At 40.5% G+C, this 15,511-nt stretch overlaps 2 protein-coding genes and 1 long non-coding RNA gene across 7 annotated transcripts in view; 1 reads left to right on the top strand and 2 right to left on the bottom strand.

Annotated features, from left to right (window-relative positions):
- Positions 1 to 1,821: 1,821 nt before the first annotated feature.
- LOC147754329 (uncharacterized) lies at positions 1,822 to 4,031 on the bottom strand. The gene is made up of 2 exons (XR_015316607.1): positions 3,351 to 4,031; positions 1,822 to 2,313 (listed from the first exon to the last, which is right to left on the bottom strand). It is a non-coding gene; the product is annotated as an uncharacterized LOC147754329 (long non-coding RNA).
- A 1,206-nt stretch (positions 4,032 to 5,237) lies between these two features.
- LOC111254803 (ESF1 homolog) lies at positions 5,238 to 8,101 on the top strand. Its single transcript, XM_022816037.2, has 2 exons — positions 5,238 to 6,377; positions 6,658 to 8,101. The coding sequence occupies exons 1-2, from the start codon at positions 5,494 to 5,496 to the stop codon at positions 7,784 to 7,786; spliced, it is 2,013 nt and encodes a 670-aa protein (XP_022671772.1). The 5' UTR covers positions 5,238 to 5,493; the 3' UTR covers positions 7,787 to 8,101.
- Positions 8,102 to 8,407: 306 nt separating this feature from the next.
- The window catches only part of mop (tyrosine-protein phosphatase non-receptor type protein myopic), a 15,675-nt gene continuing 8,571 nt past the window's right edge, over positions 8,408 to 15,511 (bottom strand). For 4 of the 5 annotated variants that reach the window (XM_022814604.2, XM_022814605.2, XM_022814606.2 and 1 more), the window contains 8 exons: positions 15,243 to 15,467; positions 12,066 to 15,064; positions 11,788 to 11,912; positions 11,412 to 11,605; positions 11,010 to 11,147; positions 10,649 to 10,791; positions 10,168 to 10,492; positions 8,408 to 9,519 (listed from right to left, as the gene is read on the bottom strand). In XM_022814604.2, the coding sequence (XP_022670339.1) occupies positions 9,397 to 9,519; positions 10,168 to 10,492; positions 10,649 to 10,791; positions 11,010 to 11,147; positions 11,412 to 11,605; positions 11,788 to 11,912; positions 12,066 to 15,064; positions 15,243 to 15,467 (4,272 nt within the window). In that variant the 3' untranslated portion in view covers positions 8,408 to 9,396. Of the gene's footprint in view, positions 9,520 to 10,167; positions 10,493 to 10,648; positions 10,792 to 11,009; positions 11,148 to 11,411; positions 11,606 to 11,787; positions 11,913 to 12,065; positions 15,065 to 15,242; positions 15,468 to 15,511 lie in introns of those variants that run through there. The other variant, XM_022814609.2, reaches the window with a different exon arrangement.

Raw genomic sequence — 15,511 nt, 5'->3', positions numbered from 1 at the left:
CCTGTAATATTCATTATAGTTTGTGTGATGACTTTTTGGTATAGGCTGGGTTTGTGGCTGATTATGTATTTATGTCATTCATATACACACTTTGTTGAGCTCTGTCAGAAAATCAATCTAGGGCCACTCTCAAAAAGTGCGGACGAAATGAAGGGCTGAATATTAAGTAGTTCTTATCTCGCTGATACATCCATAGTTTTTTGAACTTCGACTCCTTTTGTTGGCAATATTCATTTTTTTCCCTATTGATCTTAGTGGTATGCTGTCAAACGGGCTTTGTACTGAAAGTATTTTACTAACTGAAAGCATTTTGTGTATTGCGCTGTAATGTGGTATTTGTTAGACATAATCCCATTGATTCTTGACGAACTCTATTCTGAGATATTCTGCATCTCTGTGTACCTGTAATATGTAATAACATAAATGACATTGCTAGCAATGGATTATTTGAGAAAATACGGCAGGATACGCTGTGCTAGCTTTTGTCTTATTCAAAGGACGGAACCGGACCAAATCACTTCTGGAAAAGATGAGGGCTAGAACTATTGACAAATTCTGCTTCCCTCGACCCAGAGCATGATGGAAGCTGTGCGTAATTGTCATGTAAATGTGCTTGTTTTATTGTTGTGTTCGTCGCATTATATACTCAATGACCCAGTCTATGAAGTGTACGTTTCGCTATCCTTTTTTTATGTTGTGGTTTTATAACACGTATATCGAGCAATCGCGAATAAAGCTGAACGGGAGCATATTGCTCATGCTTTCTTTGATCCGACAAAAGCTTCCATGGTCACAGCACCTCGTTCCTCTGTTAGAGGTTCTGAGGTTTAGTCATGTTTTTTTTTGTCGTCTTTCGACAAAACAAGAACGATTTGCGCCACTAATGTATGCTTATTCCAATGTCTACCAAATGGTATCTTTGCCTACCAACTCTTCATTCTATGATGCCACCTCATGAGCTTATAGCTATAAATAGTGCCTGATGTAAATATTTACAGGATTTCATCTAAAAATAGTGCGTAGTTTTAATGGCATTAAGTATCTTTATTAAGTCGGGACCGCCCGGGCAAGCTAATCAATAATATAGCCGATATTGTTTTTTATCTATTCATATATCGGGAAATGTGTGGGGCGCGTTAGAAATATACCCACGTAATCATACGCAATATAGAGGAGCCTATAAGCAAGTTCAAAGTTTTTAAATCGACAATTGTGTTAATTATAAATTTGAAGCTCGTTGCAAGTTTAAGAAATAAATTACATTGAATTAAGCATATCTTTATATAGATATAGGTTTCTAGAGAAAGTTCTATTAATATACGATAGTATTAGTTTCAGTGTAATGATCGAAGTTTTTCAAACAACGATATCGTACAAGGCTTACTTAGCTCATAAATAACTTGGTAAACTAGAACAATATGAAATATTGAGCAAAGCCCATATGTATTACTAGCCATCAGCAATTCGTTTACAATTTACCTAAGTTCCAATCTATTTTAAAATGCACTCCGACAAACAGTCGACACGAAAGCAAAGAGAAGTAGAGAAAACTCCCTTTTATAACCTAGCTTGGAAAAATATTTCGCAATTTCGCAGATGGGCATGCGTAATGTGGTCGGTCTTCCAAAACAATTCGCTAGTACAAACGTAATGATGTAACGTTATTAAGCTGTCTTTTTATGTTTTAATTAGTACATAACCTTTGCTTCTTTATAATATTTGGCCTCGTAGAGCTTTGTGAAAAAAAATACGCTTTCAGCAGTTCTATCTTCCTATTTACGTAATCAAAGATTGTTGCTCGTACAAAATGAAGCCCCATACTTAAAGCCAACTTGACATAATTCAACGAAGTTTATTTGATTTATCCATGAGCTTCAACAGCTGCCCTCTTAATTGATTAAGCAGCCACGTATTATCATACGGACACCGAAATTCCTCAAGGAGCCATCATCCTTATAGCCTTCTTAAATAAACCATAATTATACGGTGGTTAGTTGTAATATCAATACTACCAATACGATCATACCGGTGCATTGGGTAGATGCTTTTGCGCGTCTCTCCATAATGATGCATGTCCTTGTAGTAGCAAGTTAACACCAAACGAAAAACAACTATTTAAGGTTTAGTATTCAGCAGGGCGATGACTCAGGGTTTCGCGCTTCTAACCGCAGCCGGAGAAGATGAGGGACAGGATCTCTGGGACTTCGATTTCATAACTTTCTTTCTAACAGCCTGTCTCACTATAATAATATAGCAGTGTTTCCGGGCTGCGATCATGACGTTCGTTTCCGGAGGACTCGAACTTCGCCGCCGCTTTCGGCAGATCGTTTCAGTAGCGGAAGCGGAAAAATGTAAAAAGAAGTTAAAATTTCTTCAAGACAATATCCGGCCGCTACAGCACGCAAGTGACGTAATTCTTTCGCTGAAACTACACAGTTTGCCGTCGGTGTTTTATCATCTGTTCTCTGAGGCGTTTTACACGCTGATCGAAATCATCTAATCCTTCCTAAGTATAGCACTAAAGAGGAGTTACTACAAAATGAAACGGTAGGGGATCGCAGTTGTCGTACGTGGTTCACTTAAATCGTTATATTCAATGTAGAAAGACAACCTTGGAGCGTTACCACCCTATAGAATAAACAGAATTTGTTATTGAAACATGTTTGTCCGTGGGAGCTAATCAACTGCGCATCTTAAAGGACACCAAATTCTGCCAAAAAATTTAGCTGACAATCACGGTCAGAAGTAAAGAAAAGGGATGAATGATCCAGTTTGAAAAGAAAGCATCTCGTTTACGCTAATATCCAATTACCTTGTGTCAAGCCGTGCAAACTTCTGGACTCACAAGCTCAATAAATCGATATAATTAGACCTTTTTATTTACAATGTAAAGGTCCTTCTTCACTATAGCAAATTGGATGAATAAACCATGGCTTGTACCATGGCTTCGGTTCATTATTACATAATCTATGAAGTCATGTAGTCATCAAGGTATCTGAATTTCATTCAAATGCCGTTTACAAATAGTACTTTTTCCACTTCAGTAAAGAATATATTCGTCGCTAAATATATCTGACGTTCTTAGAACAAATACACATTGTTGTCTTATGTTACATGGTAACAAACAGTTTACGAAGACATTTTAATAATATTGTATTTTGATATGCCCTCCGAAATTACCATATCAATGACTTAAAACTCTATAAACAGTCGTAAGTGTATTTAAATTTCGCGCCAATTTGTTGCGCAAGTAGCCACTGCTGGCATCAAGGCTTAATGCAAGCTCCTAGAGCAATAGTATAGTACAGATTTCACTCTAAATACAATATTTTCCATATTCTTTTACTTACTTTTAGACTTTATTCGTCAGTATCAAGTGGGCAAGCTGAAAACTCGGCAACGACAATAATAATACATTTATTGGATTTTGTTGTAAATATAGCTGAAAAGAGGTCCGCCATCGAAATTATTCTAGTTAGGTGTTATTCTCATATTATTTCTGATATTGTACTACGTTAATAATAGCAATAATAGTAGCAGTTGCAGATCTCCAAATTTAATAAAGGCGCGCTTTGATATACAATTAAGTACCAAAAAGTTACAAATGTGTTTCGTTGTGTTTCTGCTATTTTCGCAAGGACCTTTTCTCATCATAAACTTTCTGTGTGGGTGGACGGAGCTTGAGCGTTTGAATTATACCGTGTACAGGCTGGATGAGCAGGAATGATTATTGCGAAAGGATTCATAAATTTGAAGGATCCCCGGCATTTTTGAGCCTGTCAAAGTTTGCTCACCTCGGATTTTTGGTGAACGCGTTGCCCGATGAATGCTAGAATTTTTGTGAATGGTTCATTTTACCCTGAACAGGTTTTTGACAGTCGACATATACAAAATTACTATGCCTAAAAAACAAACTCCAACCGTACATACGTTATCATTATCTACAGGCTTGTTGAAGCTGAATAAATTCAACAAGTCATATATATATATATATATATATGCCTCTCTGGATGTCTGTGTTGCGTCGAGTAATCGCTTTGATTTTTGTGGGAATAGTTTGTGACTTGCGAACGATGTCCATGCAAATTGAGAAACAATGTAAATGCAATGGAAAAAAAGGTGCCGTAATCGCGTAGAATTGTAACAATAGCGAGTTTGGACCGTCGTAGCCTGCAAATCTTTGCAAAAAATAGAAAAGAAATAATTTTTTTTTCAGTTTATAACAGCAACCTCATTATTACTGAGAGGTTCTAATTTGTAAACGGAATAATTTTAGCAAGGCAACGGGAGTCACCGGAATGTGGTAGCAGGATACTAGCCTCAAAATGAGGGATAACAGAGACAATGTAAAAGGCTAGCTAAGTCAAAGAAACAGAACTGCTATAGCCGTAAAGCTGAAGTGAGAACATTACGGAAGTAGTACGACATAGCATGAAGAGAACTGCAACCGAATAACTGTGAAGGTGTAGGTGCGACTAAGCTATAGGTTATCCTAGGTTCTATGCAGCTAGGTTTATGGAATCACAGCGCTGTATATACCCGAGCTAATGTTAGACTTGACGCGATGCTAATGAATCAGATTAGTTAAATGAAGAACGAAAACTGGTCGAAGCTTGTGTGTAAGTTATATACCAATTAGGTCGTGGCTTTATCGCATACTAGAATCACCTTAATAATATAAAAAATAACCTGTGATGAGAAGCAGCAGCTGTACTATCAAGCTTAAGAATGAGCTATGAAAGCATTATTATATATGTGCGTAAATGAAAGAAGATATTAAAAGCATGCATAGTAAATACATAAAGCTACTGTGATATATAACGTATAATTAATTCAATCATAATGCTCATAATAACCACAGTTAAGCTATTACCAGGCCAGAATGAGAAAACACATATACCCTTTACCTACAGAACTCTGCTATTGCTGCGATTAAGTAAGCATTTAAGTTCACTTAACTTCATAAGTTTATGTAAATACAATATAATTATTTGTTTTTTTGCAATAAAGTTGTCCCTATTCATTGACATTGCCGATATATTCGTGTTTTTCTTTCTAAACATTGTGAGCTTATGATTTTTGGCACATTCGCAATATGTTCCTCCTAGTATATTGTACGGTTTAAACTTTAAATTAAAATATTTGTTGATCGAAACAGATACATCTTGCGGGTGTGACGTGTTGACAGTCACTTTTGACTCTTGCCGCCTTCAAGGGGTAAAGGCAGAGTTGTCTGCTCTTTGTTTATTTACAGGTCCACGTGCGAGCGACATGACTGTTTCTCTACGAACGAATTTCGAACGTGAGCATTATTCGATTCGTTGTGACAATCTATTATTAATATACACTATTCTGTTTTTGTGGTTTCGCACACTATTAGTAAAGATTTGTGCAACAAACAGCACACTTACGATAGGACTACGATATTGACCTGGACCGGTAGACAGTACAAAAAAAGCAGCGCCATCGTCCTCTGCAATTGTTCCGCAATTAATGGTGGGTAACCCCAACAAACACGAAACGACCATAATGAAGAAAAAAATGAGACAGAAACAGTCTTCATTGCCGGAAGAACTTCGCCAAGATGATCGTTTCAAGGATGTGATTTCCGATCCGAAGTTCCGGCTGATACCAAAAAAAGAAGCTAAGGTCAAAATTGATCAGAGATTTGGGAGAATGTTTACCGATAAACGCTTTAAAATCAAAGCTACCATGGACAAAAGAGGTCGACCTGTAAGCACGACCAGTGCTGAAGATCTCAGGCGTTACTATCATTTAGATGAGAGTGACAACGGGGATACGGATGACGCTAGTGACGGTAACGAAAACGCGACATGCCTATCGTCAGATAGTGCACCTGTAAAATTGCGGCAGACAGATCAGGTACGACGAGATGAGAAAGTTTGCAAGAAAAGCACAAAATTTAAAACGAAACTAATTGTCAAAAAAAAAAAAACGTCAAAACCAAGCTCCGATTCCGAGGACTCAGAAGGAGAACTTCTGGATTTCGCTCGGGGTGAAGGAAACATCGAAACGTCGGAAGACGATAGCTCAGATTCGTCGGATGATGGAGCGGCGATTCATCGAGCTGAAAAAGAACAGGAAATCGAATGGGATGAATTAGATAAAGATGCACCAAGGAGCGACGATATATCAAGACGTTTAGCTGTCTGTAATATGGACTGGCATAATATCAAAGCGGCTGATCTGTTCGTTTTGATGGAATCATTTGCATTAAATGGCGGTATTGTTAAGGCTGTTACAATTTATCCGTCAGAGTTTGGCAAAGAGAGAATGCTTGAAGAAGCTAAACGAGGTCCAAGACTAAAGGCTAGAAATGAACAGGCTTTAAGAAAATATGAATTTGAACGGTTAAGGTGAGTTTCCAGTTGTTAGTTGACCGGTGCTGTGTTGCGTCGCAGGGAGTAGGTATCATTAAGTACTGAATTCACATTAATAAATCGTTTTTGCAAAATTTTTTTCAGTCAAATTTTCTCCTATAACGGCCATCACTCTGATCTTTTATCTTTGCTCGTATAAATCAGTTATCTACTTTTGCATAATATAAAGTATCCTACGTGAATTATCCATAGCGAGAGTCATATTAATATGTTTTTGCTTTCTTCCGCTTGCTCTCTCTCTCTTGTTTGAATACAGATACTATTATGCTGTTGTGGAGTGTGACAACTCAGATACTGCCAACAACATATACGAAAGCTGTGATGGAATGGAGTATCAGTCATCCGGGGCCAAGCTGGATCTGCGCTTTATTCCAGATGAAATTGTGTTTGACGAAAAAGAAAGAACTGATTTTTGTGATTCTTCACCGCAGGACTATGAACCTGTTGACTTCATCAATTCGGCGTTGATGCTTTCAACGTGTGAGAGCAGTTGGGATGGCGATGATCTCCGGAGACGTAAGGCTTTATCAAAAGCATATTCTAGCGACTCAAAGAACAAGCGACAACGTGCAGCTGGTCTGAAGCCTAACGATATTGACAAAATGGCCGAGTACTTAAAAACCTATATAGCTTCTTCGGATAACGAAGATGCTTCGGACGCTGAGAAAATTGACACAGATCAATATAGAAAATTATTGCAGTTAGGCGACGGTAATAAGGACGATCAACAGTCGGATTCGGACACCGATGATGAGGAGGGTGGTAACAAAGAGATCACGTTCAATCCTGAGCTAAACGCAACCGTTGACCGACGACGAAAAGAAAAAAACGATAGTGAAAAGGTGTCGAAGCCGACACCGTTCCAAGAATACCTTCAACGTAAAAAAGAAAAGAAACGCGAGAAGCGACAGTTGGAGCGCGAAAGAAAGAAACAGGAGAGAGCTTTCTCCGATGACGATTTGCCTGAAGGCGTTGAAGATGATCCATTCTTTGAGATTGGTAGAAATGGCGGCACCAATAAGAGACATAAGGGTGATCAGAATTCTAGTAAAGTTGAAACTAACGAGGTTAACGAGCAGATCGAAGCGAAACGCCGTCAGCAGCTTGAGCTACTGCTTATGGATGAGGAAGATGATGGCAGAAAACACTTCTCACTTAAAAAGATTCTAAAAACTGAGCAAACAACTAACGGGAAAAGCAAGAAAAAAGGCAAAGTTGCAACCGAAGATGATGACAACTTCAAGATAAACTTAGATGATTCTCGGTTTGCAGCAATTTATTCAGATCATCGGTTTAACATCGATCCTACGGATCTTGGCTACAAGAAGACCAAAGCAATGGAGGCGATAATGACAGAAAAGGCAAAACGGCGAAAACTTATCTAAGTGTTTTAAGAACTTAGTTATTATTTGTTGCAGTACAGATTAGTTAAATGCCGAAATGTTGCATTGTCTAACAGTCTATGAGGCCCAGCAAAAATATATTTTCAAGTTTCGGAATCAAGTAGTTAGTAATATATGAACGAAAGTTATTAAACGAGGTACTACAAAGGGAATACCTAGAGCATTCTATGTAAAATGAACGCCGTACGGAGCAATGTGAAATTTTTATATATACAGTAGAACTTTTCTCGTCCATGTATCAGTTCGTGTTATTGCTCCTCTACTGACTATGAATAATAAGATTTATAGTTACGGAGAGTGTTATGATAGATCATTTCTTTAATTTGTCATGAGTCCATACTTTTAATATTCTTTTCCGTAACCTCAGTGCAGTCTTACGACGTTTTTTTAAATATTTTTTTTCTCAACCGCAGTGCAGCCTTTTTTTTCTCAACCGCAGTGCAGCTGTATGACGTTTTTTTTTTTTAATCAAAAGGTCTCCCTAGTAACACTACAATTAATAATAGGTATTGCTCAAGTTTTTTTCTATCTTTTAGCTCTATGTATTTCTTTGTTTTTCTTCAGTTACATAGTTTGTCGTAAACAAGGTTAGAACAAATATAATGAAATGTATTTACATGTACGTACGGTGACAGTTTATTATTGACGGCTATATATAAACATCACATAAAAGAACGCTAAGCGTCCATGGAGACTTTTTAGCTTTGTTCCTTGCCACAGTTAAGCGTAATTGTTGAAGACCCCTTTCTCTTTTCCATGCGTTACCTCGTATGTAAAATAAAAATTTTATAGTTCAATTCGACGCACGTCCAGCTGTGGCCCAGGTTTCATCTAGAATAACCGTTATCACAATTCAGCTTGCCATCACGTTCATGAATAACCATCATTCTTCCCATGAACTATCATATCGATAACTACCGAAATACAGATTATCCAGTATTTTTGTTGCTTTTCGCAGCGGGGACCATCTATTTATTTGCTCTTTACATTTGAGTTTCAGGTAGGTTTATATATAAAACGTTTTATGTTTGCTGGTGTAGTATGTAACCACTGAAGGGGTCTGTAAAGGCCTTATGTAAATCCATGTTTATTCTGAAGATTCGTATATGAATCCCGTGTATGCCATACTTTCCGCCACTAATTTACCACGATGCGTACCCTTTGGCATCTAAAACAACTAAAAATCTTGTTTAGGCTGACTCAATCACTTCGTATGTGCCAGAAACGCTAAATCTCTTACTTTTCCAGGCGCGCTTCAACGGCGGCCCAACCTTGATAAGCAGTGGTTCTATCTTATTATTAGCTCTAATTATGAAAAGTAAGATTAATGTTTGTGATTGCTGAAAATCGCAGAAGAATCCTGAAGAATGCCAGCAGTAGAAAACCCGAAAACACAATTAAGCGAATGTCACTTTACAGAGAAATGTGTGAACAAATAACATATAAGTAACACGATAGATAGAAGAAATGTACACTACAGATCCCTTCTATACTCCATTCTCTCTTCGGATGCGAAATAACAACGCTTGCATGCTCAAGTCATTATTTGTTTCTTGCAGAGCAGCGTTTCGAATACCTTGCGGCTGCCGCATCTATTTTTTTAGCGACCATAACGGGTCGAGCTGACTGAGAGGGTCGGCAGGATCTCCACCGCCGGACGCAGCGTCGAAACCACGCGGTTTTTCGAAACTTTCCTTCGTAATTTTGGTTTTAGCCTGCAAATAAAAAAATAGACGAAGTCAAAATAACTGTTACAAACAGCACAACTATATATGTTCTCGCATTTTACGCAAAAAGGGCCAGCATCATGCTTAACCCTTGCATTCACAGAATTTTTTAATTTTACTTTTGGATTTGAATAACAGAATTTTTTGATGGGTCTTTTTTTACATAGACTGGCCTTTCAGATAGCATTAGTTGAATGCGTTCGTTGCTGTCGACTTAAAGTCAAACTACATGTAGTTTGTTATTTAACAATAGTCTACACGGAAAGATGCGTCGATAATACGATAGATGCAAATGCGAGGAACAACGTAATACTTAACCATTGATCAGAACATATAACGTCCTAAATGAATATGCGTGTTATCTATTGCAAACAATTTTTTGATGATTACTAATTTTCGTGTATTTTTTCACGTGCATACAGAATTACAGAAATAAGCTAGTAGGAAGTGTAAATATCTACTTTTTTTGTGCTTATATATTTGTTTACAGAAAATTACCAATAAAAAAGCCGCTGCAGAAAAGCCAACAAAACGGAATATTTTTTTTATAAACGATCAAGTTGCTGAACTTGTATCGTGAAACACTGCTGTTCTGGTGAGTATTAAAAAAATAGCACGAAAGGACTCAAGTCTTGCCTGGAAGCCCTGCATAAGATCCTGAAGAATCCGCTCTTCTGCCGACAATGCTTGGCCTTTTCTTTGTTTTTCGTCCATTTGATCAAGAGTCGTAATTGCAGCAGGCACCGCATGCATAAGGCCGCGTGTCTGTAACGCTGTTTTGATGGACAATAATGCAATCTCTAAACACGTACGCAACTGATCTTGTTCAAGTAGGAGCAGTTTTCGAGCACGTGTTAGTTGTCGAAGAATTGGCATAGCGTCCGAAGGGACGCGACCGACGCGCAGATGGCTGATCCATCTCAAGGCAAATGCCAGAATGCCAGAACGACCACATCCACCACTGAAAGCAAATACTCGATAAACATTGATGTTTCAAAGGGAACGCAGCATATAGATGCTTTTCTAGATTGAAATGGAACTCCGCAAAATACCTTGTGGTCAAATATTCCATGAATTTGATTTTGTAAGCCATTGTGCATATCAGTGCAGTACTTACAGGCACTGTATGACTATGGGTGGATTATGACTTCTTCTTTGTTTGACGTGCAAGTCGAGCACATGTTCAGCAAGCCCGATCTGGAATAAGGCTTCACGTGTCCATTGGGTTACGTGCACGAGAATGACATTTCTCGTTAGGCCCTGTAGATTTTTAAGTTTAACCAGATTAAGATATTCTGACAACGCCTCTTTAGTCTAGCACCATTTCATGCTTTTTTCAACCCATAAAAATTAACAAAGCTAAGGATCTATCCAAATGAACTGGCATAAATTATAACTAGGGCTTGTATTATGCAGAATTTTCTATTGCCCCTCTGTTTTTTTTTAGAGCTAGAGAGAGAGACCGGCTAGAGTTTTACCTGAGGTCCATTGATGGCCAGCAACCGTTCGGTGAACAGGCCAGCCTCCCTTTCGCTAAAGGAAAGTACCGTCACATTGAATGGTCCGTAGTTCTGTGAAGTGCCCTTTTTTGACGGGAAGAACAGTTGCGACGAAAGCTGGAATATGTGCACGCATTAATGTTAAAGACTGCTTTCTCGTAGACCCTAAATATATGATTGCAACATGTTAAGAGCTCACATGGAGTATGGCGGCTCACGATCAGTTCGACTCATATATAAACAGTGCATATTACACAATCTATCTAATTAGTGTCTCCTTGTCGGCAGTTTTTTTTCTAGAATTTACTAACTTGCTTTATTCACACATTTTTTTTTAAATTTTATTCTAAAATGTATAGTATAGTATAGTAAACGTCTAACCTCTTGGAATGATGACAATGAGAGAATGGTTTCTGCACGTTGCTCCCACACCATCGTCCAGAAGTCTTCGAGTGTGGTGGCAAGAGGAGCCTGCGTTATAATGTAATTTGGCTCACTTTCAATAGATGAGGTTACAAACGATGCGTTAATATAATCGTCTTTTGACGAGGTCAAAACTACCCGATTGTAGTCATCTGTAAAGCGATTATCGGAATCGATCGGAAGTGAGATCGCTGTTGAGAAATGTCCAGTGTTCTACATAATTGCAGTTAATACGTAAAGGATTTGACGTATTTACAAAAATATTTAAATAAAGATGAATAATGAAAACTGAATGTTTAGTTCTCAAGTCCGCACAATAGCGATTGCTCCTTACAAGGCATGATATCGGGGAATCGGTTCTTCATTGAACAGATTCGACCGACTGATATTTTCAGTGTGCGTGCTTCCGCTTCTTGGTTGTCTCGGTACTCTTTCCACCGGGAGTTCAGCTTTAACGCTCTGTAAGGTGTAATTAATTATGGTGATTACTTACTGTTAAATGTATATGTTGAGAACACAGAATGCGATTGATGTAATGCATGTGCACCTTTGCAGTATTTATCAAAAACATACACAAAATAAGCATTAGTAAAAATACATTTTCCAACGTACGTCATATTGTCGAGTTTTTCGTACGTGTTCTTTAGGTCTTGAACAACCTGTGAATTGTTCAGGGGGTCGGCGGACACTGGCCCAGAGGAGGTACTTGTATCCGGTTGGTTTCGACACGTAGTAACTGTAGCAGCTGGTTCTAAACTTCTAGCGCTATTCGCGTCATCTGCTGGAACCTCAGTTGACGGGGGGACTCCCGTACTGTTTAAGTTGTCACAATCCGATTTTGTTATTGATCTCACCTCGGTAGCTCTTGCGATGCCAACCACTCCGTTCGATTTCCTGCTAACATCATCATCAGCGTTACTGGAGACGTCCGATTCCATTTTGCTTTCATTGTTATTCAGGCTGCTCTTCGAGACGATTGTCGGTTGTAGAACACTGGCAAGTACGCCTCCATCTGGAGTGACCGAAAGCTGGGGACTTTCGTCTAACAGATTATTAGCCACAGATCGAGCTGTGGCTGGACCCACAGATGAAACTGTGTGTGGGGTATATTGTGTAGTTACTGTCTGCGACGACTGTAACTGCGTACCGTAACTAGCCGGTTGAACGGAACCTAAGGCTAGTTGCTGGTAATAGGCGTCGATTGAAGGTTGATTTTTGTTTGCCTGCTGAGAATTTGCTCCATACATATTAGCTGCTGGCGTCGCAAAGCCGTTGGTGGCGGTTGAAGCCACGGACTGCCCAGCCTGCTGATGAATAACCGAAGAAGCTGTTGATGTTGTCTCTTGACGGTTATTGTACTGTTGATACTGCTGCACGTACTGCTGGTAGTACTGGGGATATTGCTGCCTGCTGTATGCGGTCGATGTAGTCGCTGATGCATTTGAGTACGAAACTGATCCGGTTCCACTCGAAGTATATTTGTTAGGCGATGCAGTGAACGTTACCTGTGAAAGATTTCCGTATCCGCTCCACTGATACGTTGTCTGATACGTCTGGTGGACGGTAGCAGCATCGGTCACCGCTATCGCGCCATTCGCGCCGCTAGCAACGGAGGCTGCAGGCGCCGTATTTGTTGCCGCCGTAATTGCTTCGTTTGTTGTTACAGTTGTCGTCGTTCCGCATGTCGCGCCAAGCGACGAGGCAGCTGCAGCTACATTTGTCTCACAGAGTTGCCCATACGTTGATGCATAGCTGATCTGTTGAGGAGGGTAGGGGGTCGGCACTGTACCGCCTGTGCACGTCGCATAGGATCCGTTATAGGCGCCAGCTAATCCACCCACTGCAGTAGCTCTCGCAGAGGCGCCAGTGATGGAGACTGCTCTTGAAAGCATTGGTGGTATGACCGACGCTTGGCTAGCGATCGTAGGAACAGAAGATTGTGCCAACACACTTGAGTTACAGTTGACAGACGCGATGGCTGTTGGCTGTGAGGATACTATAGCGGTCGACGCCAGTGTTGGGTATCCTGAATACGAGCCAGCGTAAGCATACTGCTGCGGATATTGGTATCTTGCAGTGCAGCTGTAATTCGTGGAGGTAATGGAGGTGTTCACTGAAGTCGTGCCTGTCGTGCCTTGCGCATTCCCGTAATAATTCGCTGAATTCATGGTGCTGCTGATGGCCGACGGTGCTGTGCATGTTGCTGTGGGCACTCCCGAAGTAGCGCTCGACGTCGCAGTATTTTCTGCTGCCGTACTGGCTATCTGTGGGGTAGCATAGAGATGGGCATATGACCCATAAGAGACGGCATAGTTCGCTGTTCCTCCGTGCATCTGATAGCCTAAGTTGCTTGTGTTATACGCATTATAAAACTGACTCTGCTGTTGAGTGGTGAAGGTCGACGGTTGCTGGATAGTTTGACCCACTGCCCTCGACGTAGTAGGCTGAGGCTGTGATGAAACCATCAGTGTAGTGGGAGGTCGTGCAGCCTGTTCAAGGTGTCCAGCCGGAAGTGGTACATGGTACACACCAGAGTCTTGATACCCAAGAAGAGTAGATGTTGGTCGCATTGTTGCTGATACATTAGTCGCCGGTGTAGAAACTACATGCGTACACGTAGCCAAAGGTACGTGAGACGTGGCGGAATTCGTCAAATTCTGAGTAGCGGCAGTGCTGCATCCCTGAGGATATGGGTGCGGCTGTTGAATCCCATGGAGAACACTTATTTGGGGAGAGCCATAGGCATTGGTTAACGAAGATAACGTAGTGGCCGGACCTATTGTACTTATGGAAGTAATTCCACTCGAAGCTGCAAGAGAGATACCGGGCGATCCCGGCATGGCTTGAGGGATGTACTCATTGCCACTGTCAGTGCCATTCGTGCCTTGTTGCTTTGCCTTTTTCATCATGGCCAGGTAATCCTTCAGTTTTGGAGCGGCCTGAGTACCACCCGAAAGGTAAGGAGCGACACCCAGCTGACTGGTCGCAATTTGGCTCGCCGTGTATGATGAACTGAGATCAGCATGGCCTATATATGCACCAATGTCAGCAACCTGTTGACCTGGCTGTCCTGTGGCAGGAGCGTTGTTCGAAGTAGCTGTTGCGGCTGCAACTGCTGCGCTTTCCGCTGCCTGACGCATCTTAAGTCTTTCTTCCTGCTCGCGTTCCACTTGTAGAACACTTTTGAGGCGACTAACAAGTTTGCTTACGTTTCCGTGAAAGTTGTCAAAGAAGTCCAGCCCTTTAAGTGTTTGAGCTTCAATCTCATCGAAAGCCTTCGCAGAAGCCCGCAACCCCTCGATGGCTGCGTTCCATGGCTGGCGCGCTTGTTCGAGGTTAAGACGCACTTCAGCTGCATTAGCATTCGCCACAGTGACCGCCTTGAGGATGTTCTCTTGTGCACGAAGATTCTTTTCGAGTACAGCAATAGCCTGCTCGTGCTTAGATAGTGCCTTTTCAAAGACTTCGTTCAGATCTTCTTGAGCGTTAGCGACAATTAACTTCGTAATGTCATCGTTACGGATCGCATCCCGTAAATCGGTGAATAACTTGTTCCTCTGCAACTTCATCTCGTCTATTTTGTCAAGCAACCGTATCATCTCAGTGATCACCTTTATTATGAATAATAGATAAACAATACATGAACGATGTTACTCACATGCAAACTGATGACCGTAGGTAGCAGTATAATTTCGCACTTGTTAACGAGGAATCTCTGGCAACTATTTCTAAGTATTGTTTTTGCTACTGTGTTTAAATCGAGCAGTAATCTAAAATTATTAGAACGACCTTTGCATCGTCGGTTGTCGCTTCGATGACGAACGGAAGTTTTTGTTGGAGAACGTCGGGAGTGTACTGTAAAAGTGTTAGCTTTTCGTCGTGCGCCTTCAAAGCGTCCTTTAATGTATCGTTACTCCGACTGGAATGTGTATGAATCTCGCGATATTTGTTGAGTTCGGCGCGAAGATCTGCTACAACATTGGATGTCACACCGCCAGGGCGTGCTTCCTTCATCTATAACGAAACATTGTACGCTTATATATATATATGTATATATA

Source organism: Varroa destructor, unplaced genomic scaffold (genome assembly GCF_002443255.2).
Source record: "Varroa destructor unplaced genomic scaffold, Vdes_3.0 BEIS01000007.1, whole genome shotgun sequence".
Taxonomy (NCBI): Eukaryota; Metazoa; Arthropoda; class Arachnida; order Mesostigmata; family Varroidae; genus Varroa; species Varroa destructor.
This window is presented reverse-complemented; position numbering and strand designations above follow the sequence as displayed.

Coding starts and splice junctions, on each gene's coding strand:
- LOC111254803 (XM_022816037.2), top strand. CDS start 5,494: ATGGTGGGTAACCCCAACAAACACGAAACGACCATAATGAAGAAAAAA. Junction 6,378..6,657: donor TATGAATTTGAACGGTTAAG/GTGAGTTTCCAG, acceptor GTTTGAATACAG/ATACTATTATGCTGTTGTGG.